We start from the raw sequence: 26,249 nt of genomic DNA on the forward strand, positions 1-26,249 counted from the left end.
ATTAGAAAAGGCTTCCAGCATTTGCTCTTTTCCCTTTTCTGAATTGTAAGTGCTATTTAGAACCCATAAACTACCTACCTACTATAGTAAACAATATTCCAGCCAAGCGTGGTGGCTCACACCTGTAATCTCAATACTTTGGGAGGCTAAGGCAGGAGGATCGCTTGAGGCCAGACATTCAAGACCAGCCTGGACAAACAAAGCGAGACCCTGTCTCTACAAAAAGTTTTAAAACCTGAGCATGGTGGCCTGAACCTGTAGTTTCAGCTACTTTAGAGGATCACTTGAGTCCAAAGTGTTTGAGGCTGCAGTGAGCTATGACTGCACTGCTGCGCTCCAGCCTGGGTGACAGAGCAAGACCGTGTCTCCAAAAAAAAAAAAACCCCACAATATCCCATACTTTCTTTATAGTTTCTATTTTTCCAGGGTAGGCATAGTGGCTCATGCCTATAACCTCAGTTCTTTGGGAAACCAAGGCAAGAAGATGATTGCTTGAGTCCAGGAGTTCAAAACTAGCGTGGCAGTATAGCAAGAACTCATCTCTACAAAAAATTAAAAATTAGCCAGGCATGTGACTGGAGTCCTAGCTACTCAGGACACTGAGACGGGAGGATTGCTTGAGTCCAGGAGTTTGAGCAAGCTGTGATTGTGCCATTGCGCTCCAGCCTGTGTAACAGAACAAGACCCTGTCTCTTAAAAAAAATTTTTTCTTGGTATTTTTGTATATGTTACAGAAGGGCTGGGTGATTTGAGTTTGTCTCTACCCTTTTAGTGGTGAAATAATTTAATAGTCTTCATATATGCAAACTGAAATTGAGTAATTTCTACAACTACCAACTCAATGGATGCACATTTGTTGGAATAGGCAGTGTATTGTGGAATAAAGACCTGTGTGCTTTAGAATCACATATGTTTTTGAATTCCAGTTTCACCCTGTGTTCTTAATTCAGATTCCACAACAAATATTTGAGTCCTTGCTGTCTTAGGTGTTGCTCTAGGGGGCTAGGGATGATACTTTTCCTAGTATGTCATGGATTAAATGAGACAGTGCAAGTAACAATACATAACAGAAGTTGAATAAGACTTACATATCTTAGTTGGTGAATATAATTTAGCACTCCTGTCTGTGCATATATTTAATTTTCAAAGGTTGGGAGTGAGCCATACGACAAACAAATGAGACAATTTCAGATTATAAATGCTATGAAGAAAATAAAATCGAATTATGTAATTGAGTAACCACAGCATCTGTGTAGGAAAAAAACCAAACGCAGCTTTTCCCACTGTACTCGTACAACATGCTTCAGACACCAGATGTGAGGAGGAGTTTCGCCTACCAACAAGCAAACAATTAATTCTACAGCAGACACTAGCTGTGTGTCCTCTTAATTCAATTCCTACACTGGATATGGCATCAGGTCCCACAGGTTGAGGGCTTTGTCCCCATGACTGTGTCCTTCCCTCAATTCTGATGCCAATTTCAAGCCCCAGGTTGTTTACCCATGCTTTGGACAGACTCTAAATTGGGTTTCCCACAACTCCCTCCTCGGGTTATAATTACTAGAGTGACTCACCAAACTCAGGAAAACATTTGTATTTATCAGTTTATTACAAAAAATTCGTTAAAGGATACAAGTCAACAGCCAAATGAAGAGATACATGGGGTGAGATCTAGAAGGATCCTAAACACAGGGGCTTCTGTCCCCATGGAGTTGGGGTGCTGTCTTAACTGAGACTTGATTGACAGAAAGGAACCATCCACTTGAAGAACTAGAGACAAAAGGAAATAGAACAGACAAATGTGAAAGTCTAAGGTAGAAATAAGTTTGAAATATTGGAGGAACAGAAAGTCTACTGTGGTTCTAGCTTAATGAGTAAAGGGGATGAGTGATAGGAGTGAGATTGGAAATAGTGGGGCAACAACTAGATATTGTAGGGACATAGGCAAAAAGTTTGGATCTTAATTGTGATGGAAACCACTTAAGCAGGGGAATAACAAAGGGATATAAGTAGGTAGCAACAGCCTCTCTATCCAAATGGAAATGTCAAGTAGATAGATGTATATGTGAGTCTAGAATTCAGTGGATCTCTTAAGGACATCTTTGAATAGTATAGGAAGAAAGAAGAGGTCTTAGGACTGAATCCTTTGGCATTCCTGATTAAGGTTTAATGAAGAATTAAGGACCCAGCCAGCAAAAGGTTGAGAAAGAGAAACTATTAAAATAGAAGAAAAGCCAGGAGCATAGGGCTTGACCACTAACAATACCCTCTTCGCAGGGCTATTTTGAAGTTTAAATGAGATAATGGAAGCAGCAGTACATAATAGATATTTTATAAGACATATACTATCTCCTAATTGGAAGATGATTCCAACTTTTAGCACTCTAGTCTGTGTTATATAACACAGCCATGTCTAGGCTGTCTAGCTGAGAAGCCAGGAAACTAGAAAGCCATCTCTCCCACTCACCCTTTCCCAGGTCAGCATTGGAAAGGAAATCATTAGTTACTCATCTGTAGTGTGGTGAGGCGCTTCCTTCTGTTTTCTCTGGATATGTAGTAGAGGATTTCAGGGAACATATCTCTCTCAGCCTTTAACTCCAGCCATTGAAGAGCTTCCTTCTCTTATTTCACCACGTTTTTTCTCTCATTTCTACCATTACACCACTTTCTACAAGCAGTGAGGTTGGAGTGAGTAATGGCATTAACGCCAAGAGATTAGAAATGCTTTTTGTTCCATGATTCCTATGTAAAGAAAATTTCAAGATTGGTATTAATGACTAAATATGTTATCCTGAGTTCTGTGAGAAGCAAACATCATTAAGACCTTGGACACTGAAGAGATTTATTGGGAAAAATACCTGTAAGAAATGAGGCGTCTGGGATAGCTGTCAGACCCTCATGCCTCTAACTCTGTGAAGAAGAGAAGGAAGAGGATATTGTACTTGTAAGAGAGCTTTGACAAAGCTAACAGGGAGTCCTGGAGCCATAGTTGCCCTGCTTTCCTCATTTATAGCAGGATCTGACTATGGGATGCCTGGTGTATTCACCTATGTGGAGACAGGTGAAGGATTTCACAGCACAGAAGGTGGAGCCAGGGATTTTATTCTCCTACTGTGGTAGGAGACAGTAAGATGACTGGCTGACTTATATTGACTTCCAGTACTCTTCCTGTTTAGTTGTTCCTTAGCAAGTTGTTAGGGCCCAAAATTATTACACTCAAATTTACTGGATAACATTTTCATTCTGTTTTGCTTGAAACATCGGCTTAATACAATTGGCTCTCCATTTCATCCCCAAGATAGTATTCTTCATCCTGCCCCTTGAAGACATTGCTTTCCAGTGTCTTCAAAACACTCTTTATTTTATGGCTTAAAGTTTGAGCTTCCTGTTCTGGTAACCTTTACAGTCTTGTACTTCATTTTTAAGTCGTTTTTCTTCTCCAGGCCGTTTCAGAGAAGAAATCAGTGGATGAGTGCCTCATCTCCTTCCCGTTAAATTACTTTCTTTTATGTAGTCTATATATTTTTTTTTATTTTTATTTTTCCCTGTACTAGTCCATTTTCATGCTGATTTAAAGGACTGAGATTGGGTAGTTTATAAAGAAAGGAGGTTTAATTGACTCACAGTTCTGCAGAGCTGGGGAGGCCTCAGGAAACTTACAATCGTGGCAGAAAGGAAGGCAAACACATCCTTTTTCACATGATGGCAGGAAGAAGTGCCAAGCAAAAGGGGGATAAGCCCCTTATAAAACCATCAGATCTCATGAGAACTCACTCACTATCCAGAAGAACAGAAGCATGGGGGTAACCACCCCTATGATTCAATTACCTCCCACGGTCGGGATTGTGGGAACTACAATTCAAGTTGAGATTTGGGTGGGGACACAGCCAAACCATATCATTCCACTCCTTGCCCCTTCCAAACCTCATGTCCTCGCATTTCAAAACAATCATTGCCTTCCCCACAGTCGCCTAGAATCTTAATTCATTACAGCATTAACCCAAAAGTCCAAGTCCGAAGTCTCATCTGAGACAAGGCAAGTTCCTTCCGCCTGTGAGCCTGTAAAATCAAAAGCAAGTTAGTTACCTCCTAGATACAGTGGGGATACAGGCATTGGGTAAATACACCCATTCCAAATGGGAGAAATTGGCCAAAACAAAGGGGCTGCAGGCCCCATGCAAGTCCAAAATCCAGCAGGGTGGTCAAATTTTAAAACTCCAAAATGATCCCCTTTGACTCCATGTCTCACATCCAGGTCACGCTGATACAAGAGGTGGGCTCCCACAGTCTTGGGCAGCTCTGCCACTGTGATTTTGCAGGGTACAGCCCCCTTCCCAGCTTCCTTCACGGGCTGGCATTGAGTGTTTGTGGCTTTTCCAGGTGCACAGTGCAAGCTGTTGGTGAATCTGCCTTTCTGGGGTCTGGAGGATGATGGCCGTCTTATTACACCTCCACTAGACAGTGTGTCCCAGTGGGGACTGTGTGGAGACTCCAACCCAACATTTCCCTCCCACACAGTTCCAACATGGTTGGGAAGGCCTCAGAAAACTTACAATCATGGCGAAAGGGGGAGTAAACACGTCCTTCTTCATGTGATGGCAGGAGGAAGTGCCAAGCAAAAGGGGGAAAAAGCCCCTTATGAAACCATCAGATCTCATTAGAACTCACTGTCAAGAGAACAGCAGCATAGCATTAACTGCCCCCATGATTCAGTTACCTCCTACCAGATCCCTCCCTCCTGACTTCAAGCAGTTCTCCCACCTCATCCTCCCAAAGCGCTGGTATTGTAGGCATAAGCCACTGTTCACAGCCAGTTGACATATTTAATTGTTAAAATTACGTCTTTTATTCTGCATTTCTTAAAACTACATTCTTTGCTCTTTAAGATCTCTTCTACCTCTGGTGGATGCCATGCTGCTTTGGTATTTCTCATTCTAAATATTCCCTTGCCTTTCATTCCGTTCACCTTTACATCCTTAGGTACATGGGCCTGTAATTCATTAGGTGGTATTAATTTGGTGGCAGGGAGTCGGGGTGGGATGAGGGATATGTAGCTCATTGTTTCGTAGACTTGCTTTTGCTCACCTTTCTTCAAATGCAAATCCAAAATTTCCTCTGGGCACACTTAAAGATTTATCTCTTGTTTCATGAAACTCCATTTAATTAAGCTGAAGATGTTTTTTTAAATACAGTAGTTAGTATGTATTGAGGATTCACTTTGTACTTAGGCATCCAACGCTAAATCTTTCTATTAACACTACAGGATAGATGATAGATCCATTTTGCATATGAGGAAACTAGCTGGCAAAGAGCAAAGAAGCTTTCCCAGGATCACATAGTTAATACATAATTAGGTTTATATCTTTTTTTTTTCTTTTGAGACGGAGTCTTGCTCTGTCACCCAGGCTGGAGTGCAGTGGCGCGATCTCTGCTCACTGCAAGCTCTGCCTTCTGGGTTCACGCCATTCTCCTGCCTCAGCTTCCCAAGTGGCTGGGACTACAGGCGCCCACCGCCTCGCCCGACTAATTTTTTTTTGTATTTTTAGTAGAGATGAGTTTTCACCGTGTTCGCCAGGATGGCCTTGATCTCCTGACCTCGTGATCTGCCCACCTGGGCCTCCCAAAGTGCTGGGATTACAGGCGTGAGCCACCGCCCCTGGCCAGGTTTATATCTTAAATCTGATCCCCGCTTCCATTTTTACTGTTTCATGATGCCTCCCCTTTATATTGTCTTAACTTTATTAATGTTATATAAATTAATTACATCTTAAATGATCAGCTCAAAGTATTTGTGCTTGACCTAAAGTTTACCAAAACAGACACTCTGAAATATCAGGTCTTCAACATTGCCTATTATATAGTCTGTTTCCTTGGAAGGTTTTTTTTTCGTTTTTGTTTTTTTAATTGTTGCTAACTAAATATTACCTTTAAAGGACTAAGTAGGTAACTTTTGGTGAATTTCTGCCTTATTTAAAATTTTGTTTTAGTTCTGTGTCATATGTAAGAATGATTATCTAGAGTAAGCTTTAAAAATCTGTACAAATTAACATTTTGCTGAGACCTTTAAAAAGCAACATGTGTTTTGTTAATTTTTTTTTCTTTTGTTCGGTCTTTTTGTTTTGTTTTGTTTTGTTTAGAGACAGGGTCTCACTCTGTTGCCCAGGCTGGAGTGTAATGGCACCATCATAGCTCACTACAGCCTCAAATTCCTGGGCTCAAGAGATCTTCTCACATCAGACCCCCAGGTAGCTAGGACTACAGGCAAGCACCACGCCATGCCTGGCTAATTTTGCTTTTATAGAGACTGTCTTGCTGCATTGATCATAGGCTGGTCTTGAACTCCTGGCCTCAAGGGATCCTCCTGCCTTGGCCTTCCACAGTATTGGGATTACAGGCATCAGCCACTGTGTTCAGCCTATTTTGTTAAAATTTCTGAACAGTAATTCAGCCTACTCTTCATAAAACAAAGCAATTCTTAGTATGTTAATGGGAAAACACTGAGATATTTCAATGAAGGGAATTACCTAGTAAAAGTAAATTAGATAATAAAAAGTTCTAAGTTCTAATTTTATATGGCTCATTTATGTTTAATGATTATTATGTTTTATATTATGTTTAATAATTATTATTATGTTTAATGAGTATATTTACAGACTTTCCTTCAAGGAACTAAAGTATTTCACTAAATCTAAGAAACAGTCACTGTGCTGGAGAAGTAGATAGAATGCGTTTTTTAAAAAAATCTGAGCAAAGAAGTTAAAACACAGTTGTCTAATAGAGTTTAATATTTTTTAAAGCATTTTGGCAGTCAGTGAGCTCATTTTCAGATGTTGTTAAAAGGAAAATTGATACCTATAATCAGGAGATTTATGGTTCTGCAACTATTTTTCAAACACTGAGGCAAGTATCCGCTTTTGTGTTGCTGTTATTCATAGATTTGAATTTAAACATCATATTATTCAGGAGACTTTCTCTAACTTCCTAGACTAGGTTAAGTTGCTGTGTGCTTTCATAGTACTCTATATTTCTGCTGCTGTCACAGTATGAATTATACTTTGTTGTAATTACGTTTTCTTTTTTTTTTTTTTTTTTGCCTGTCTTTCTCTGGTAGACTATAAAGTTTTTAAAGAAATGGCATTACCTTCATCTCTTTTGTATTTACAGCACTGAGCACATTGTAAGTAAACAGTGAAACCATATTGAATGAAAATGAATAAATGTCAGTAAATCTTTTTGGGATATAGCAAACAATTGAGCATAATTGTTACTCTGATAAGTTTTAGTAGCAAATGGAAGCTTTTATTTCTTCATCCTTGTGAACTGGAATAAACTCAGAATGCATATTGCTTTCTGCCTTTCGTGGAATTGCCCTTTTTTCCCTTTACCTGTTACATAGCTATTGAAACTGCATTCTCTTGTGAAATTGGGAGTGTTTTTTCTTTAGCAGCAGCAGTGGAAGATAGGCAAGAGGAAAGCAATGGAACCATGCTGATGGAAACAGGAGCTAGCACATTTTCTTGCATCTATTTAAATTTAAACTAGGATCAGCAGTCAAAAATTGACCCTTTTTCACAGATACTATTATCAAGAATGGTAGGTGATAAGAAAAACTGAAAGTAATAAGCTAGGGAATATTGCTTCATTTTGTAACCATCTAGCCAGTGATATTTTAAAAATCCCTCTCCTGTATTTGAAAAGTTATTGTTTTAGCTCTTCTATTTTACCTTTCAACCTTAATATATATATTTAGGTCTTTGTTTTATATTGCTTCACCTGTAAACAGTTTCCTTGTTCTTACCATTATGTTACAGGAAGATACTGGTATTTCTTACCCTTTCCTCTATCACTTTTCCGCTCTTTCTACCCTCTGCCTTTGATCAGCTGAACCTTTACAATATAAATATGGTCAAGGTTGACAATAGTTATATTCTTTTCTATTACCAGATTTCAGTCTTTTTTGTATTTTGTTTATAAGCTGATTCTAGAAGTTGGAAAATAGTAAACTGAGTTTATTTATTGACTGTATAAATATTCATTGCAGAGCTAGGATTGCATTTCTTTACATATCTGATGTCATAGCCTTTCTGCCACTGAAGGAAATTGTTTCTAATGTCCAGATCAAATACATTGTTTTTTACTTTGTCCCCAATCAGTTGTTCAAATCAACTCATAATTATGTTATGATAATGACTTTTTAAAATGTTTTTTTCTAGAATTTCTCACTACTCTTTTTCATGTTGAGATAAGAACCATGTTTCCTTACATCATTAATATTATTTAATGCCTTAGTTATTCTACTCATTCATTAATTTTTTTTGTTGTAGGTTTTGTTTGTTTATTTTGAGGCAGGGTCTCGCTCTGCTGGAGTGCAGTGGCGCGACCTTGGCTCACTTCAGCATCTACCTCCCAGGCCCAAGTGATCCTCACACCTCAGCCTTAGAGTAGCTGGTACTACACATACCACCACACCTGACTAATTTTCTGATTTTTTTGTAGAGACGAGGTCCTTCTATGTTGCCCAGGCTTGTCTTGAACTCCTAGGCTCAGGCGATCCTCCCACCTCAGCCTCCCAGAGTACTGAGATTACAGGCATGAGCCACTGTGCTCAGCCAGTTCTTTTTCTTGAAGAAATATTTCTTGGGCTAAAAAACTTCTTGTACTAATTTAGGTCATTCACTTTCTAGACTATTCTAGAAAGCTGTCATTCTGGATTTCTCTTCATTAGATCCCTGCATTAATTCAGTTATTTCATTTCTCTCATGTTAAGCAGTCAGCAAATACTTATGAACCACCTGTTTTGTACCAGGCACTGTTTTAGACCTTGGGAATACACCAGTGAATGTGATCGATAAATGTGGGCCTTTCTATTGGTTTTTTAAGCTCATTTTGTTACAGCTTACCCTCAAGTAACTGCTGAAAAAGAAGGCACAGGAAGTAAATTTTGAAAGGATCCTTGCATTCTTGAAAATATTTTTATTCTACTGTTAAATATAGTTGATATTTTGACTGGATATAAATTTCTAGGTTTAAAATAGTTTTCCCTGAAAACTTTGAAGGCATTTCTCATTGTTAGCATTCCAGTACTGATACAGTCTACCATTCTCATGTTAATTCTTTTGTAGGTAACAGATTTTCTTTTCCTTTCTGAAATTTTTCCTTGTTCTGAACCTTCGTGATGCTCTGTGTGTGTGTGTTTCCTTCATTGCACTGGACACTCAACCTGTTAACCTAAAAACTAGCACTCAAAGTCTGGTAATTTTTTTCTGCCACTTTCTCTATTTTTTAATGATCTCTCTTTCTGGAGCACTTCTTCGTCAGAGACTGATTTTTTATCATCTTTTCTCTTATTTTCTATTACTTGTTTTTCTTCCATGTTCTGTGAGATTTCTTTTATTCTCCAACCCTACTATTGAAGTCATTTTGACAATCACGTACGTAATATCCAAGAACTTTTTATTATTTGTTGATTGTTGCTTTATATTTATATGTGTGTGTGTGTGTGTTTGTGTGTGTGTATGTATACTCTTGTTTTATGGCTGTGTCATTTCCCAGATTTTTCCAGGAATGCTAGATAGCTTTTGCTTTTCTCCCTCAAGGTCTTTTTGTGTGGTAAAAATCTATATAAGATGAACTTTCTTTTTTTTTTTTTTGGTTGTTGTTGTTTTGAGACAGAGTCTTGCTCTGTCACAAACACTGGAGTACAGTGGTGCAATCTCAGCTCACTGCAAGCTCCGCCTCCCAGGTTCACACCATTCTCCGCCTCAGCCTCCCGAGTAGCTGGGACTACAGGTGCCCGCCACCACGCCCAACTAACTTTTTTATATTTTTTAGTAGAGACGGGGTTTTACTGTGTTAGCCAGGATGGTCTCAACCTCCTGACCTTGTAATCCGCCCACCTCGGCCTCCCAAAGTGCTGGGATTACAGGCATGAGCCACCACACCTGGCCAAACTTTACTATTTTTTAAAAAACAACTTTATTGAGATAAAATTCACATAACATACAGTTTACCAACTTAAAGTGTACAGAGGCCGGTGCAGTGGCTCACATCTGTATTCCCAGCATGGGAGAGGCCAAGTAGGCAGATCACTTGAGCCCAAAAGTTTGAGACCAGCCGGGGCAACATGGCAAAACCCTGTCTCTAAAAGTACAAAATTACCCAGCATGGTGGTGAGTGCCTGTAGTCCCAGCTACTCAGGCTGCTGAGGTGGGAGGATCACTTGAGCCCAGAAGTCAAGGCAGCAGTGAGCAGTGATGGTGCCACTGCACTCCAGCCTGGGCGAAAGAGCAAGACCCTGTCCCAACAAAAAAGACAAATGATTATCAATGCTTATATTACAGTCTCCCTTTATAAAAAAAAATTTTTTTTCTTTTGACAGTCTCGTTCAGTCATCCAAGCTGGAGCGCAGTAGCGCAATAATAGCTCACTGCAGATTCTCCTGCCTCAGCCTCTCAAAGTGCTAAGATTATAGGAGTGAGCCACTATGCCTGGCCTATAAAAATTTTTTATAATGTAATTTTTAGTATCCTGAAATGAAATTTAAATAATATAACCTACCTACATACATAATTATGTTTTAAATATCACAACTCTATAGAGAAAATTGATTTGTAGTATATCAGAAGGTAAATATTATGGGTATGTCTGTTCTAAAAGATGAATTGTTGAGATACTGGTTCCTTTGTATAAAATGATCATTAATGTGACTGATACAAGTATGTTTATTGATGATTCACATAACACTAACTGCATATTTCATCAGTGACATGATTTTTCAAAATTGTAAAGATTACTGGTAAATAGGAACAGTTCCAACAGACCTAATCATTTTTGTTTAATTAAAGTTGTACTAGTTCCTAGTTTAACTTGTAAAAAGCATTATATGTATGTGACCGGTAATCAGCAAGAAATAAGGAAAAGCGAATGACAAAAAAGAAAAACTTGCATGTGTAGCTGGGAGATCAGCATCAGTATCAGATGCCTGTTAGCCTTGTTTAACCCTTCTCTTAGCTGTGAGTTTAAGCTGGACTTCAAGCATGAGTGGAAGAGCTGGGGGCCCAGCTATACAGGTAGGAAAGCTAAGCATGTAATGAGTGCTGATGATGAAACTTATTGCAAGCCATGGATGGCTCCATAGGTTCAAGGCATACCATACTTCTTACATTCCAGAGTGAGTGGTAGGGCAAGTGTATATATTTTAAGTACTCAGGCATTAGATTTTCACTGTTAACAAAATGGCTCAATGTAAGGATAAGACATGAAAAGAACATAGGTAGGAGAAGATGAGAGTGCCTTGTTCTAAAGCAAGCTTGTCTAACCCACGACCTGCGGGCTGCATGCGGCCCAGGACAGCTTTGAATGCAGCCCAACACAAATTTGTAAACTTTCTTAAAACATTATGAAATTTGTTTGACATTTTTTTTTTAAGCTCATCAGCTATCATTAGTGTTAGTGTATTTTATGTGTGGCCCCAGACAATTCTTCTTCCCGGGAAGCCAAAAGATTGGACACCCCGTTCTAAAGCTTTAAGGATCGATCTGTGAAGAGAAGCTTCTGAGCAGATTCCCGGGCCCCATCCCTGCAGATTCTAATTCAGTTGATCGTGGGTAGACTTACAAATCTTTTTCCTCTCTTTCTCCCTCCCTCCCTTTTAAAGCTGCTTAGGTGGTTTTGAGAAATAGCCAGGTTTAGGGACCACTGATCTAACGATCTATTCAACATGTGTTTAAAATTACCTTCCTAATTTCTGGGTGATCATCTTTTCTGTGCTTAAACATGTCCAGTAACAAATGAAATCACTCCCTTCTTAGGTGACACATTCCATCCTTAAATACTGTAGTTGGAAAGTTTTCTTTATACTAGGTGGATATCTGTAGAATTGCTGCCCATTGGTCCTAGTTTTAGTCCTTTAGATCTTAAATCTCTTTCACATGATTAACTTTTCAGCTATTTAGACAGCTGTCAGCCCTCAGTACCCTTCTGACTTTTTTTTTTTCTCCTGCTGATTTTCCTCTTTGCTTTACTCTACTGAAGTTATACTGGCCTCCTTGACATTTCTTTAATAGTCTAGGCACTTTTCAACTGTAGGAATTTTGTACTCTATCCTCATTCACCTGTAACAGTCTCTTGCAGGTATTCTTAAAACTCACTCCCTCTCATCATTTACATCTCCTCTCAAATGTTAACTTCACAGTGAAGTTTTTCTTCAATAGCCTATTTAAAATTGCACCAAGTTCCCCAACCTAACTGGATCTTCTCTCTCCCTCTGTGATTTGTTTCCTCCCAAAGCACGTATCACCTTGTTTTTTTTTTCTTTTTCTTTTTTTGAGACAGAGTCTCACTCACTCTCGCCCAAGCTGGAGTGCAGTGGCGCAATCTTGGCTCACTGCAACCTCCACCTCTCGGGTTCAAGTGATCCCCCCCCAGCTCACACACATACACACCCCCTCCTCTCCACCCCCCTACCTCAACCTCCCTAGTAGCTGGGACTACAGGTGGGTGCCACCATGTCCAGCTAATTTTTCTTATATTTTTCGTACGGAGAAGGTTTCACCATGTTGGCCAGGCTGGTCTCGAACTCCTGGCCTCAAGTGATCCACGTGCCTCAGCCTCCCAAAGTACTGGAATTACAGGCATGAGCCATCGCACCCAGCCCCAGAGTACATACCATATTCTAATACGCTATACAACTTACTTTACTTTCTCTTTTTTTGTGTGTGTGTGTATTTTTTATTGTGTCTCTTCTACCAGATTCCGAGTCAAACAATTGTACTGATCTTTCTCATCTTTATAATTTCAGCCAAAAGAACAGACATTCATTCAGAGTAGGAGATCAACAAACATAATGAAGTTCTCCTTTCCAATTTCCCCTTCTTCAGAAGCAGTCATTTTCAATTCTTCATATTGTTTTGCTGTTTACTTCAAAAATCTCTTTTTAAAAATGTTTATGAGCTATTTACAAATTTTTCTTGACTGAGGTGTTTTTTGTTTCTTTTTTCTGCTTTCTACATAGACGCCATTCCCATTTCCCTCTTCCTCCTATGTGTAGTGTATAATAATTTTGGTTAGATCACTATTGAGTTTTTATTTTATGATTATGTAAATGCAGTTCAAAGCTGAAACATATTGTAAACTGTGATTTTTCTTCCTGTGCAAATTTCTGTTGTCCATAGTGTTTATGATGGACCTTTTTTTCATATGCTTAGTGTTCTTACCAACCACTGGTTCAACCACAACGTTCCATCATTTATCTAAATGTATCAAGGTGTTTAGATGGGTTGTATCTTCTGTCATTTCACCTTTTCAAACAGATCTGTCTCAGAGGCTCTGATGTGCTTCAATTTGGACTCTGTCCTCTTTACCTGCTACGTAGTGGTCATCAGAGGTTCCTTTTACTGCTTTCCTTTTTCGTATATCTAGGACTTCTTTTCTATTTTTTCTTCTTTTGGTGGAATGCCTCCTCCGGTAGATTTCTGAGACAGAGTGGATGAGACCTAAAAAAAGTTTATTTTAGAAAATCACACATATATAAAAGTAGACATAGTAGTATAACCAATTCCAGTGTACCCATCACTTGGTTTCAGCAGTTAATTGTGGCCATTCTTGTTTCATCTTTGTTCCGATTAGTCCCTCTCACTACCATTTTGAGACCTTGTCTCAAAAAAAAAGTACCATTGTCATGCTTAAAAAAAAATTAATGATAGGAAGCAAAATTTTTGAGATTTTTACATGTCTGAAAATTTTTGTTGAAGTAATAGTTGGAGAATATAGGTTTAGGTTGGAAATAATTCTCTTTCAGAATTCCAAGTCACTTCTTTTAGCTTCTAATGTTGCTGTTGAAATCCCACACTATTCTGAGTTTTCTTTTTTCCCCCACAATCCCCACCAAAACAGTACTGTTAGTCTTTGTTTTTGAGATGGGATCTCACGTTGACCAGGCTTGTCGAACTCCTGGCCTCAAGCGATCCTCCCATCTCTATTCTGATTTTTTCTTTTCTGTGTACTCTTTTAAAAAAAAAAAATTTTTTTTCTTCTGAATGCTTATGGGCTCTTATCTTTGCAGCATCCAGAAATTCCATAATGATGAGTTCTTTTGCATAGATCTGTTAACATCCATTGTGCTGGAGACTTAGGTTTTTTTTTTATTTTTCTTTTCAGTCCTTTAAGTAGTGGGCCGTGTTCTTGCTTTTCTTCACTGTTCCCCACACTGCCTCAAATCCCTTCCTACGTTTCCTTGCTTTTCCTGGAACTCCTCTTCTTTATATGATAGACCTTCTGGAATAATTGCCCAGTTTTATCTTTTCTATTTTCTCTTTACTTTTTGAGTAGATTTTCTTTGCTTTACTTTCTTACCTTCTATTTATAGTTTTGTCTTTCTTAATATTTTTAATTTTTATTTATTTATTTATTTATTTTTTTTTTTGGTTTTTGTTTAAATAGTGACAGGATCTCACTATGTTGCCCGTGCTGGTCTTGATCTCCTGGCCTCGAGCAATTAATTCTTTTGCTTCAGCCCCAAAAAATGCTGGGATTACAGGCATGGGCTGCCACACCTGGATACTATTTTTAATTTCTAAAGTCTCTTTTTTGTTCTCAGAATATTTCCTTTTATGGCAATCCCGTTCTCATTTTATAGTTTTCACATCATTTCTTCCCTCTAGAATATAGTATGTCCTCACTTAACATTGTAGATAGGTTCTTGGAAACTATGACTTTAAAAGAAATGACCTACAGCAGCCTTCGAATAACATCCTTTCCTTTGACATCATCTCATTTTAACAGTGAGGGGGAAAAATTAGCTTGCTTATACATCATTTAACTTAAAGTCACAGTTTCCGAGAACCTATCAATGATGTTAAGTGAAGGAGTACTGTATTCTTTATAATTTGATGATTGTGATTGTGATAGCGTTGGCATTTTTTCTTTTTCTTTCTGTATAGCTTATTATTTCTTCCAGATTTTTTCTTTCTTTTTTTAATGTTTTGTTTGCTATGGTTTCTTATCATTTATAAGCATTTCTCAGACGCCTTTTGATACTTGGTTATTTTTTATATTTAAGAGATGAGAATAAAGTAATTGGAAGCTCTGAGTACATGGGTAGAGCTGTAGACTGTGAGCTTCTCTGTTAGAATGATCTGGCTGGTCTGTTTCCTTGAAGATGCCCTAAGGTCAGTATTTTTAGGTCTTTCCTGTCAGGTTGGTCAGATTTCCTAAAGAAGACTCCTTAATTCTATTTTCTAGAATGTGTAATAGGGCTGACTCCCAGTGTTCTTGGAGCCAAGTAGATGACAAGGGCCTAGGCCGGAATCTGAGAATTTGGTGTGTATATATATTCATTTCATTATTGTACTCCTACTCCTAACTGAGCCTCATGGCTCCCAGACCAGACACTCTCTGTTTTAGATTGTCTAAACATTAACCCTCCAGTCTGCTGCTGGGATGTCAAAGGGGTAATCACCTGACTGCTCAGAATATAGGGGAGAATGTTCGTATAATAATTTCTTAAAATGTGCTTTTAATCAGTCACTCCCAAAACCAATTGTTGAGCCTTTTGGGAATTTTACAGTGTGAATCAGGTTGGTTCTAGGTCAGTACTGTCTAATAGCATTTTCTGTGATTGTGGAAATTGTTCTAAATCTGCACTGTTCAATATGGTAGCAAGTAGACATGTGGCTGCTGAGCACTTGTCTGCAACTGAGAAGCTCAATTTTTATTTTTATTTTATTTATTTAAATTGAAATAGCCACATGTGCCTGTTTCTACCATACTGGACAATGCAATTCTCAGCTTTTCCCATCATTGACTTATGATTTAGCATTCTCAGGTCACTTTCTATTTGCCCACCAGCTGCCTTGCTTTCATTTTTTTGTTTTGTTTTCTCTTCCATTCTTCTTGTCCTCAAGTGTTTGTATCTTTAAAATATAGATATATCTTTACTGTAATTTTATGAGATTCTAGAAAGGAGCAGAAATAGTTGCAAGTGTTAACTTTACCATCTTTAGTTAAGTGGTGTTCTTTATACAGTGTGATTTTAAGGCTTCTGATCTAATTCCTGTCTTCAGACTGTATTCCACTTAAATCACGATGCCTAGCTGTTTGTTCATTCATTCTAGAAATTCTGATTCTATTAATGCTACATATGACTTCCTATCTTTTGATTTTACATCTATATCAACATTGTTTCATATGAGTTTTACTTTTGTATAAAATGTCTGGGTTCTGGCCAGGCACGGTAACTCATGCCTGTAATCCCAGTACTTTGGGAGGCCAGGGTGGGAGGATCACTTGAGCTCAGGAGTTTGAGACCAGCCTGGGCAACATAGTGAGACCCCATCTCATTTAAAAAAAAAAAAAAAAAAGAAAAAGGAAAAAAAAGTTTGTGTTCTTTTATTTTGCTTTGCTTTAGTTGTATACTTTTCATGTTTTCTCTCTAACTTATTTTAAAGTTCGTCACATATGCTACCATGCTGTGACTTCCACAGACACTTAAATACTTACTATCTTTTTTTTTTTTTTTTTTTTTTTTGAGACAGAGTCTTACTCTGTCACCCAGGCTGGAGTGCAATGGCGCTATCTCGGCTTACTTCAATCCCTGCCTCCTGGGTTCAAGCATTTATCCTGCCTCAGCCTCCCAAGTAGCTGGGATTACAAGCATGAGCCACCACACCCAGCTAATTTTTGTTTTTACTGGAGATGAGGTTTTGTCACATTGGCCAGGCTGGTCTTTTAACACCTGACCTCAGGTGATCTGACCACCTCGGCCTCCCAAAGTACTGGGATTACAGGCGTAAGCCACCATGCTCTGCCAACACTTAAATGCTTATTATCTTATTGGCTTATTGACTTGAAATTATTATCTTTGGGCCAGGTGCATTGGCTCACGCCTGTAATCCCAGCACTTTGGGAGGCCGAAGCAAGTGGATCACGAGGTCAGGAGATCGAGACCATCCTGGCTAACACAGTGAAACCCCATCTCTATGAAAAATACAAAAAATTAGCCAGGAGAGATGGCGGGCACCTGTAGTCCCAGCTACTCAGGAGGCTGAGGCAGGAGAATGGCGTGAACCCGGGCGGTGGAGCTTGCAGTGAGCTGAGATTGCACCATTGCACTCCAGCCTGGGTGACAGAGCAAGACTCCGTCTCAAAAAAAAAAACAAAACAAATATTATCTTCGAATTTATTTCCTGAATTCTTAACGTGGGGTATGTGTCTCCTTTTTAACTATATTTTTTTCTGATTAGGTAAATAATGAAATTGTAAAATGTTTCAAAAATATGGGAAATGAAGAAGAGAAAATCTCCCATAATACTGTCACCTACAAGATAACTATTATTAACATTTTGGAATATAACTCTCCCTCACCTGCTTGTGTGATATATGTGTTTTTCTCTTCAACAGTCACAAATAATTAGTAAAAGCTATTTCGTTTTTTTTGTTTGTTTGTTTTTTGTTTTTGAGACAGAGTCTCGCTTTGTCGCCCAGGCTGGAGTGCAGTGGCGCAGTCTCAGCTCACTGCAAGCTCTGCCTCCCAGGCTCACACCATTCTCCTGGCTTAGCCTCCCAAGTAGCTGGGACTACAGGTGCCCGCCACCACGCCCAGCTAATTTTTTGTATTTTTAGTAGAGACGGGGGTTTCACTGTGATAGCCAGGATGGTCTCGATCTCCTGACCTTGTGATCCGCCCGTCTCGGCCTCCCAAAGTGTTGGGATTACAGGCGTGAGCCACTGTGCCCAGCCTGTAATTTTTTAAATATAATACATTGTGAATTTTTACTAATAATTTTTTTAATGCCAAAAGGAAAATATGAGGTGACTTTTTCTCCCTTGTATTTCTTGACCTTTATTCAACGATATTGACAAAAAAAATTTTTTTTTTTTTGAGTCGGAGTCTTACTCTGTCCCCCAGGCTGGAGTGCAGTGGCATGATCTCAGCTCACTGCAACCTCCACCTCCCGGGTTCAAGCGATTCTTCTGCCTCAGCCTCCCAAGTAGCTGGGACTACAAGCGAGCACCACCACACCTGGCTAATTTTTGTATTTTTTAGTAGAGACGGGGTTTACCTTATTGGCCAGGCTGGTTTCGAACTCCTGACCTCATGATCCTGTCGCCACAGCCTCCCAGAGTGCTGGGATTACAGGCATGAGCCACTGTGCCCTGCCAATATTGACAAATAAATTTTGATGGATTTAATTTTTCATCAAAAATATTATTGAACACTCACTATGGGTGACATGCTGTGCTGAGCAAAGCAGCTGCAAAGTTGCTTCAGGTATAATTCTACCCCTTGGTATTAGACTAGGGTTCATATTTTGACCATAACAAATTAAAACAAGGTCAGCTTCTTCAATAAATAAGTTCCCTTAGCATGAGTTTAAAATTGGCAGATTTTTATAGAATTGCAGTCTGAAGAAAATGGTGGTATAACATGATTTCAGCCTATGTAAGAATATGTTAAAGGTATAATAACATCATTAATTGAGTTGATTTTCACGGTATTTGCCAAGTCAGTTCCTTAAATCTTCATAAAAGTCTTGGAATTCCAAAGAAGAAAATCTCTTTTAGTGGATGAAAAGTACTTTGTTTTGTTTCATAGGTTAAGAGCAGGATTATGTGATCGCTGTGCAGTAACTGAAGAACATATGCGGAAAAAACAGCAAGAATTTGAAAATATCCGGCAGCAGAATCTTAAACTTATTACTGAACTTAGTGAGTTTCCTTTCTTCATTTATTAATTATTTAAAGTATATAATGTATTGTTGTTAAGACCTATTAGTAAATTGGTTGTAATTAAATGGATGGTTTACATGTATTTTTCCTTATTTAGTAAAAGTTCAAATGTCCTTTTTTGTACTTTTTGTAGATTTAATCTCATGCTTAATTTAGTAAGAAATAGGGTACAAAAAGGTTGTGCAAATACTGTCCACGTTGGTCTTAAGTCATCAGTTGTAAGACAAGAAGCAGGTGGTGTTTTTTTTTTTTTGGACATGTCCATATTTGCCTCTTTGGTTTTATCTTTATTTCATGTAACCTTAATACTTAGTAAAGTTAAATACAAAGCGACAATTTATTGTTCTACACTTGTTTTCTCTCTTGGTGTTTATGACATACTGTTTTCGTAAGTATACTATTTTCAGTTTATTCTCCTTACCTATTGAGTGTAGAGTTTTTCTACATTCTTAGCTGCCTTCTTTTATTCTTTTAATACTTCTGTTAACCTTATTCTCTTGTAACTATTTATTTCTTTTGGTGACCATTACCTGGATTTCCCATAAGCAACTCACAATCAATATATTCAAAATCTAATTAATTATCTTCTTTTCCAAACTAATTCTGTCTTCTATTTTTTTCTGTTAATTATATTGCTATCCTCTGGTTATTCAAGCAAGAATATTGAATATATGCTCATTGTTTTTAAAAGAGGTAAGAAAGAATATAGCTTTATTCTGCTCCCAGAGGTAACTACTGTTAATAGTCTGATACATATCTGTCCAGGTCCAGGTTTTTCTGTCTCTGTGCCTTGTTAGACCCCACTTCCCTCCCTTCTCTTTTGAATTTTAATGGGATCATACCATACTTTGTGTTCTAATGTGTTATTTCACTTTAGACTATGTCTTGGAAGTCTTTACATGTTAATATGTCTATGGATTCTGTGGTGTATATGGGTGAACGTGTGCATACATTTATTTAGGAATGTAAGAATATTATCAATGAGTAGAAAATTGTTACATCTCAATAAATATATAGTTGTTCCTTGTCATCTGTAGGGTATTGGTTCCAAGACCCTGAAGCATACCAAAATCCTTGGATGCTCAAGTACCTTATATAAAATCACATAGTATTTGCATATAACCTACCCACATTCTCCTGCATACCTTAAATCATCTCTAGATTCCTTATAATACCAAATGCAGTCTCTATGCATCACTTCATTTGTGTGAATTAAATGTAGTATTCGGTGCCTGGCAAATTGAAGTTTTGCTTTTTGGAACTTTGTAGAATTTTTTTTCCCAAATGTTTCCCATCCACAGATTGAGAACTTACAGATATAGAAGGCCAACTGTAGTTGAGATCCACAGTCATATTATTGTTAGTACTACTGGAAATAATCTCCAATAATGTCTACATATCTAATAGATTTCCAGCAACTTTATCTAAAATAGAGCCAAAAACTCCAAGCAAGCAAAAAAGCTTGTCTAGGTGTTAAAACATAAGACAATGTTTTTTTAAATGGCTGCATTGTATGCCATAGTATAGGTGTCAATTTTTTAGCTATTGTCACTTTGATGGACTGCTCAACATTTTGTTTGAATGTTTGAGAATTTTTATTTTCTTACATCCTCTTCAGATTTGAGCAAAAATGTATTAATAATATTCAGTCTGGTGGGTGAAGAATGATACCTTTTTAAAATTGGCATTCCCTGTTACTGTTCCAGTCAAGTATTATTTTATATGATCGTCTTCTTGGGTGAATGGCTTATTTATTCTTTGCCCAGTCTTAAATTGCCCTATTTGCTGTTTGTATTTTTTAATTTAGTGAATAACTAAGAGTTATTTGTATATTATGGAAGGATTATTACACTTTGGTAGATATACTGTGCATATATTTTCTACCTTGCTATTACCTGTTGACTTCATTTTATAACTACTTGACAAGTGGAAGTTTTGTATATTTTTTTACCTTCTTTAGGAAGGCTTTCTCTATCCCTAAGAATATAAAAATATTCTCCAATTTTTGTATATATGATATATACACACACACACACACACGTAAATTTGCATATTTAATCCATCTGGAATTTTTAACATGGAATGTGAAGTAGAAATTTACCATCTTTAGAGTTTGCAGGCATTCATCCTCAAGCTTACTGTCTCGTGGTCAAAAGATGGCAGGTACTTTTTCAGGCCTCGTGACTGCATTTGTACAAGAAGGAAGAAGCAGCAGCAAAAGGCTGAAATGAGCATGCCAGGAGAGTCTTTAAAAAAAAAAAAGCTTCTTTGAACACCCACCCAATAACTTTTGCTTCAGTCTCGCTAGCCAGGAACCACCCCGACCCTCCCACTCACTCCATCATTGGAAGATGACTAAGGATTTCCGACATCTTTCATTAGCTTTATTTTGCTGCAGGTTGTCTAGGTACAAATATTTGCAAATAGTGACAATTTCATCTTTTCTTTCAATTATTTTTACAGTTTCTTTTGGTGATTGTTTTTCTTTACATACTTTATTGGCCTAAGGGGCTTTAGAACACTGCCCAGAATAGCAGTTGATACATAAGGGAAGACTAGACTATATTACATTTAAGTGTGCTGTGGCCTTCTAGTAGATACGTGAAATTAAGTTATGGATATTTCTTTCTGTGCCTATTTTGCTAAGTTTTGCTTAATTGTGAATTTATAAAACTCTTAGCATCTGTTCATGTAGTGAGTTTTACTGATAGCTTTTCTAGGGTGAACCAATGTTTAATTTCTTTTTTTTTTTTTTTGAGACGGAGTCTCACACTGTCACCTAGGCTGGAGTGCAGTGGCGTCATCTCCGCTCACTGCAACCTCTGCCTCCCAGGTTCAAGCAGTTCTCGTGCCTCAACCTCCTGAGTAGCTGGGATTACAGGTGCCCACCACCACGCCCTGCTAATTTTTTGTATTTTTAGTAGAAACGCGATTTCACTATGTTGGCCAGGCTGGTCTTGAACTCCTGACCTCGTGATCCGCTCACCTCGGCCTCCCAAAGTGCTGGGATTACAGTTGTGAGCCACCGTGCCTGGCCCCAGTGTTTAATTTCTAAAACAGACAGGCTTGATATGTTAATGCTTTAATTGGGGAACATACATTTAAATCATCATTTTGTTCATTCAGTTTTTCTGCCAGCAAGGTTCTGTTACGATCCAAAGAATTAGGGCAGGCGCGGTGGCTCACGCCTGTAATCCCAGCACTTTGGGAAGCCGAGGCGGGTGGATCACGAGGTCAGGAGTTCAAGACCAGCCTGGCCAAGATGGTGAAATCCCGTCTCTACTAAAAAAAATATAAAAATTAGCCGGGCATGGTGGCAGGCACCTGTAATCCCAGCTACTCGGAAGGCTGAAATAGAGAATTGCTTGAACCCGGGAGGTGGAGATTGCAGTGAGCCAAGATCGCACCACTGCACTCCAGCCTTGGCAACAGAGCAAGACTCCCTCTCAAAAAAAAAAAAAAGATCAAAGAATTAGCTGGGATGCTTTGAATCATGTTTATATTCTTTTTTTTTTTTTTTTTTTGAGAGATGGATTCTTGCTCTGTCCCCCAGGCTGGAGTGCAGTGATGCTATCTTGGCTCACTGCAACCTCTATCTCCGGGGTTCAAGCAATTCTTCTGCCTCAGCCTCCCCAGTAGGTGGGATTATAGGCACGTGCGACCACGCTCGACTAATTTTTGTATTTTTAGTAGAGATGGGGTTTTGCCATGTTGGCCAGGCTGGCCTCAAAACTCCTGACCTCAGTTGATCCGCCTTACATGCATTTTTAAAGTTAATATCTTAATTCTCTTCTGAATAATACAAGAATTTTAAAGCACTTAACTTTGATCTTCTTCTCCACTTACATGCTGCTCTTGCCCAGTATTTCATTTCTGTATAGTTTTGGGGTTTTTTAGCCCTACAAGCTAGATATTTTTTTTTTAAATTACCTTTAAGTAAAATTACCTTTTAATTAGCCCAAGTGAGAATCCTTGCTTTGCTGATAGTAAATCTTACAGGGACCCTACTCTAATGACTGAAAATGGGAGGGAAAGACACCTTACTAGAGAGCTTTTCCGTATGGATAGTTCGTCTTCTGAGCGTGAAAGTGCCTTCTCTCGTGTCTACTATAAGTTACTTGGGAGCACTGCTCTGATTTTCTTGTCTCGGTATTTATTAATAACTCCTATGTCAAAACTTTTAGAGATCTATCCTCATGACTTTAGCCTAAGGGCAACTATTAGGCACCCTTTATTTACCCATTTAGCAATTTGTGGGCCATGTTGCCTCTGATACTAGAACTGATATGAGATTCTGCTAAGAAAACTCCCTTTTTTAAAGGCCCTTTTTCATTGGATTTTACCATCAATCTGAGCCTATTTTTAAATAATTCAGAAATTTTTTATAGTTCTGATCTGTTAGTGGCACCCTTTCTGGCTTTTTAATATTGCAGTAGACTTATTTTAGAGTGTCGTTATTTTATTTGGATTTGGAGAGGGAAAATCAAGTAAACCATCTTAATCAGAAATCTAAGGTCATCTTTGACTTCTGTCAACCCTACAAAGGATGAGTTGCCAAATACTACAAGTCTGCCTCTGTTACAGTTCTTCTACTGGTCTTCCTATTTATCCACCTCTACATAGGTCCAGATACTCATTTCTTTTAATGACCACCTGACTTTTTGTCTTGTCAATACTTTCTTCTCACATTGGTATATGCTTTATGTACTAACAACTCAGTCTTCCCATCATTCATCTATAAAAAATGATTCCTGGCAATCTATAAGATAAAGTTTTAATTTCTTAACCTGCTATTGAAAGCTTTCTACTGTTTATTATACCCAGTCTTTGTTCCACTGATTCTCTCTATAGAATAGTCTCCTGTCCAGCTCAGTTGCCCTTTTTTTGATGAATGCCTTCCTGATCTTCTCAAGGGCCCAAAGTAACCTCTTTCTCCTTGGAAATTTCCTTAGTACTTTATTTGTACTTCTCGACTGCCCTTGTCACTTTTAAACCTATAAAACATGTTTATGTAATATCTTGTCTCCTTTGTTAGACTGCACATTGCTTTAGGTCACTGTCTATATCTTAATTTTTTTGGCTCCTCCACAAAAGTAGTTTAATAACCTCACATGTTGTAGATAGTCCAGAAAATTTACTCAGTGTAAGAAAATATGTTTAGATTTATAAACCACTAAATTATTAACAAATTTTAGAATACAATTAACCTTCTTTGGTAAAAGTTCATTGTATTTACTGTGACCAGATTTCTGGGATCTACTTCTTTTACTAAAACACATGCTTAACCAGTGACATCATACTAAGCATTGATGAGAGTTTTATGCTGGTTCCAGTAGAAGTTACAGCCCAAAACTGGATTTCTGCTTTATAAATTAAATAAATACAGATAGGAAAATTTGGTGGAGATTCAAACAAACAGATACTGCTTCAATGGATATATTTAAGTTACTGATACCATAATTATTCATGAAACCTAGAGTATGACTAAGAAGAAAATTCGATTTGATGAATGTGCTTCTTATAAAAATTACACTGATATTCAGCGTTTTTGGTGTTTTTTTGTTTTGTTTTGTTTTGTTTTTGAGACTCTCCGCCACCCAGACTAGAGTGCAGTGGCACTATTTTGGCTCACTACAACCTCAGCCTTCAGGTTCAAGTGATTCTCCTGCCTCCACCTCTAATAGCTGGGATTACAGGCATGCGCCACCACGTCCGGCTGATTTTTGTGTTTTTAGTGGAGACGGGGTTTCACCATGGTGGCCAGGCTGGTCTCGAACTCCTCACCTCAAGTGATCCACCCACCTCGGCCTCTGAGTGCTGGGATTACAGCTGTGAGCCACTGCGCCCAGCCTATTTTATTTTTATGATAAAATTAATTTCAAGATAGAGACTCTTGCTAAAATGGTATTTGAAATTAGTAGGACTGAGTAACCAGATGGAATGCTTTCTTGTCCTCAGTATGAATAATTATACTCCCTAGTACATGAAGTACTCTCTTTTGCCTGCAAGCATTACAAAAAATTATCAGTTAATCAGTTACATGGAACTGGCACGGTGTGAGATGTAGTACTCCCTATCTAGTAACGAATTAGTTTTGCACACTAGTGTTAACCCTGAATAAACATTATGATTTAGGAATAGAAGTACTAATTTTTTCATACATGCCAACATATTTTATTTGAAAGCCTGACATAGATGTTAATATAAATATATTATTTGCCTTCTTTTTCACATTGTTTTTAAGTGAATGAAAGGAATACTCTACAGGAAGAAAATAAAAAGCTTTCTGAACAACTCCAGCAGAAAATTGAGTAAGTATTTTCCCCCAGCCTTGTTCTTTTATTTTACTTAGCTATACAAACCATGAAGATACTGTAAGAGTTGCAGATTTCATTTTAAAAATTATGAAGTGTTCTGTAGTTAAAAAATACAAAGAAAATCACTACATTTTTGTGTTTTGAGAGTATAGTGTGAATGCATCTCTTAGATTAGTGCTTGAAGAAAGTGTCAACATTGTAATTAAAACATTTTAATTTTTATAATGATTTATTATAAATAATACATTATTAAAATACTTATATTTCAAACAGATGTTTGAGTTTTGTTAGCTCTCTTCCAGCCCTGTCCCAGAAGCTTCATAAGGGCAAACTGAATAAGTGTTTCCTCTTATATAGTACTTAGGCCTATGGAACTTCTTCCTTCCTCTATTTTTCTCCCTTTTCTCCCCATTTCTCTTAAAGAATAAAACCAGTAACTTTTATCTTGTGTGCCACTTCCTCTTGTGTTTTATGTTTATTATTTCTAATTCTCACTGTGACTTTGCAAAGTAGTTTTATTATCCCCACTTTACAAATGGGGAAACCAAAGGTCACAAAGTCAAATAACTTGCCTATCATCTTACAGCTAGTAGGTAATAGGACTGTCACTCAGACCCATATTTTTTCTGAAAAGCCTCTTTTCTTTCCATTATCCAACACTGTCTCAAAAAAAGAATATTTTTCTAGATATGATCTGACTAATGCAGAGCAGAGCAGAGATATGACTAACTTTTAGTTCCCATTTATATAAAGCTTATATACTATTTTTGAAAACTTAGGATTCAGGATAATCCTAATGGCGTTATAGCGTTCCTAAAGATTCTGTTGCGTTTAAGTAGACATCTACAAAAACTTCAGTAAAACTATGTAGATGTAACATATTATTCTGGCTTAGAATAGTTACTTTTGTATGAACACATCTCACAAGTAGAATTAGCATTCTTACTGGTATACTTTTAGGATAATGGATATCCAGTAGGATTCTGATATTCCTCCCGTGTGATTGGTCTACTGAATACTGATAGCCAAAGGGAATTTTGAGGAGAGATAATAGTCAGATGAGGAAAGGAACCTATGAGATCAGACTGATGTTATAAAATGTTTATAAGAAAATGTCAACACTTTGTAATTTTAATAATGCTGTATAATGAAGAGAGAACACAGGACACAGATCCACAATCTGTTACATAGAATTCCAAAACCCAA

General features: G+C 37.8%; 1 protein-coding gene across 6 annotated transcripts in view; it reads left to right on the forward strand.

The window, feature by feature from the left end:
• RBBP8 (RB binding protein 8, endonuclease) overlaps positions 1–26,249 on the forward strand; it is a 91,908-nt gene that overhangs the window by 16,883 nt on the left and 48,776 nt on the right. For all 6 annotated transcript variants that reach the window (XM_054461019.2, XM_054461024.2, XM_054461021.2 and 3 more), the window contains exons 5-6: positions 18,593–18,705; positions 24,971–25,037. In XM_054461019.2, coding sequence (XP_054316994.2) covers positions 18,593–18,705; positions 24,971–25,037 — 180 coding nt within the window. The remainder of the gene's footprint in view (positions 1–18,592; positions 18,706–24,970; positions 25,038–26,249) is intronic.

The sequence above is a fragment of the Pongo pygmaeus genome, chromosome 17 (genome assembly GCF_028885625.2).
Source record: "Pongo pygmaeus isolate AG05252 chromosome 17, NHGRI_mPonPyg2-v2.0_pri, whole genome shotgun sequence".
Lineage (NCBI taxonomy): Eukaryota > Metazoa > Chordata > Mammalia > Primates > Hominidae > Pongo > Pongo pygmaeus.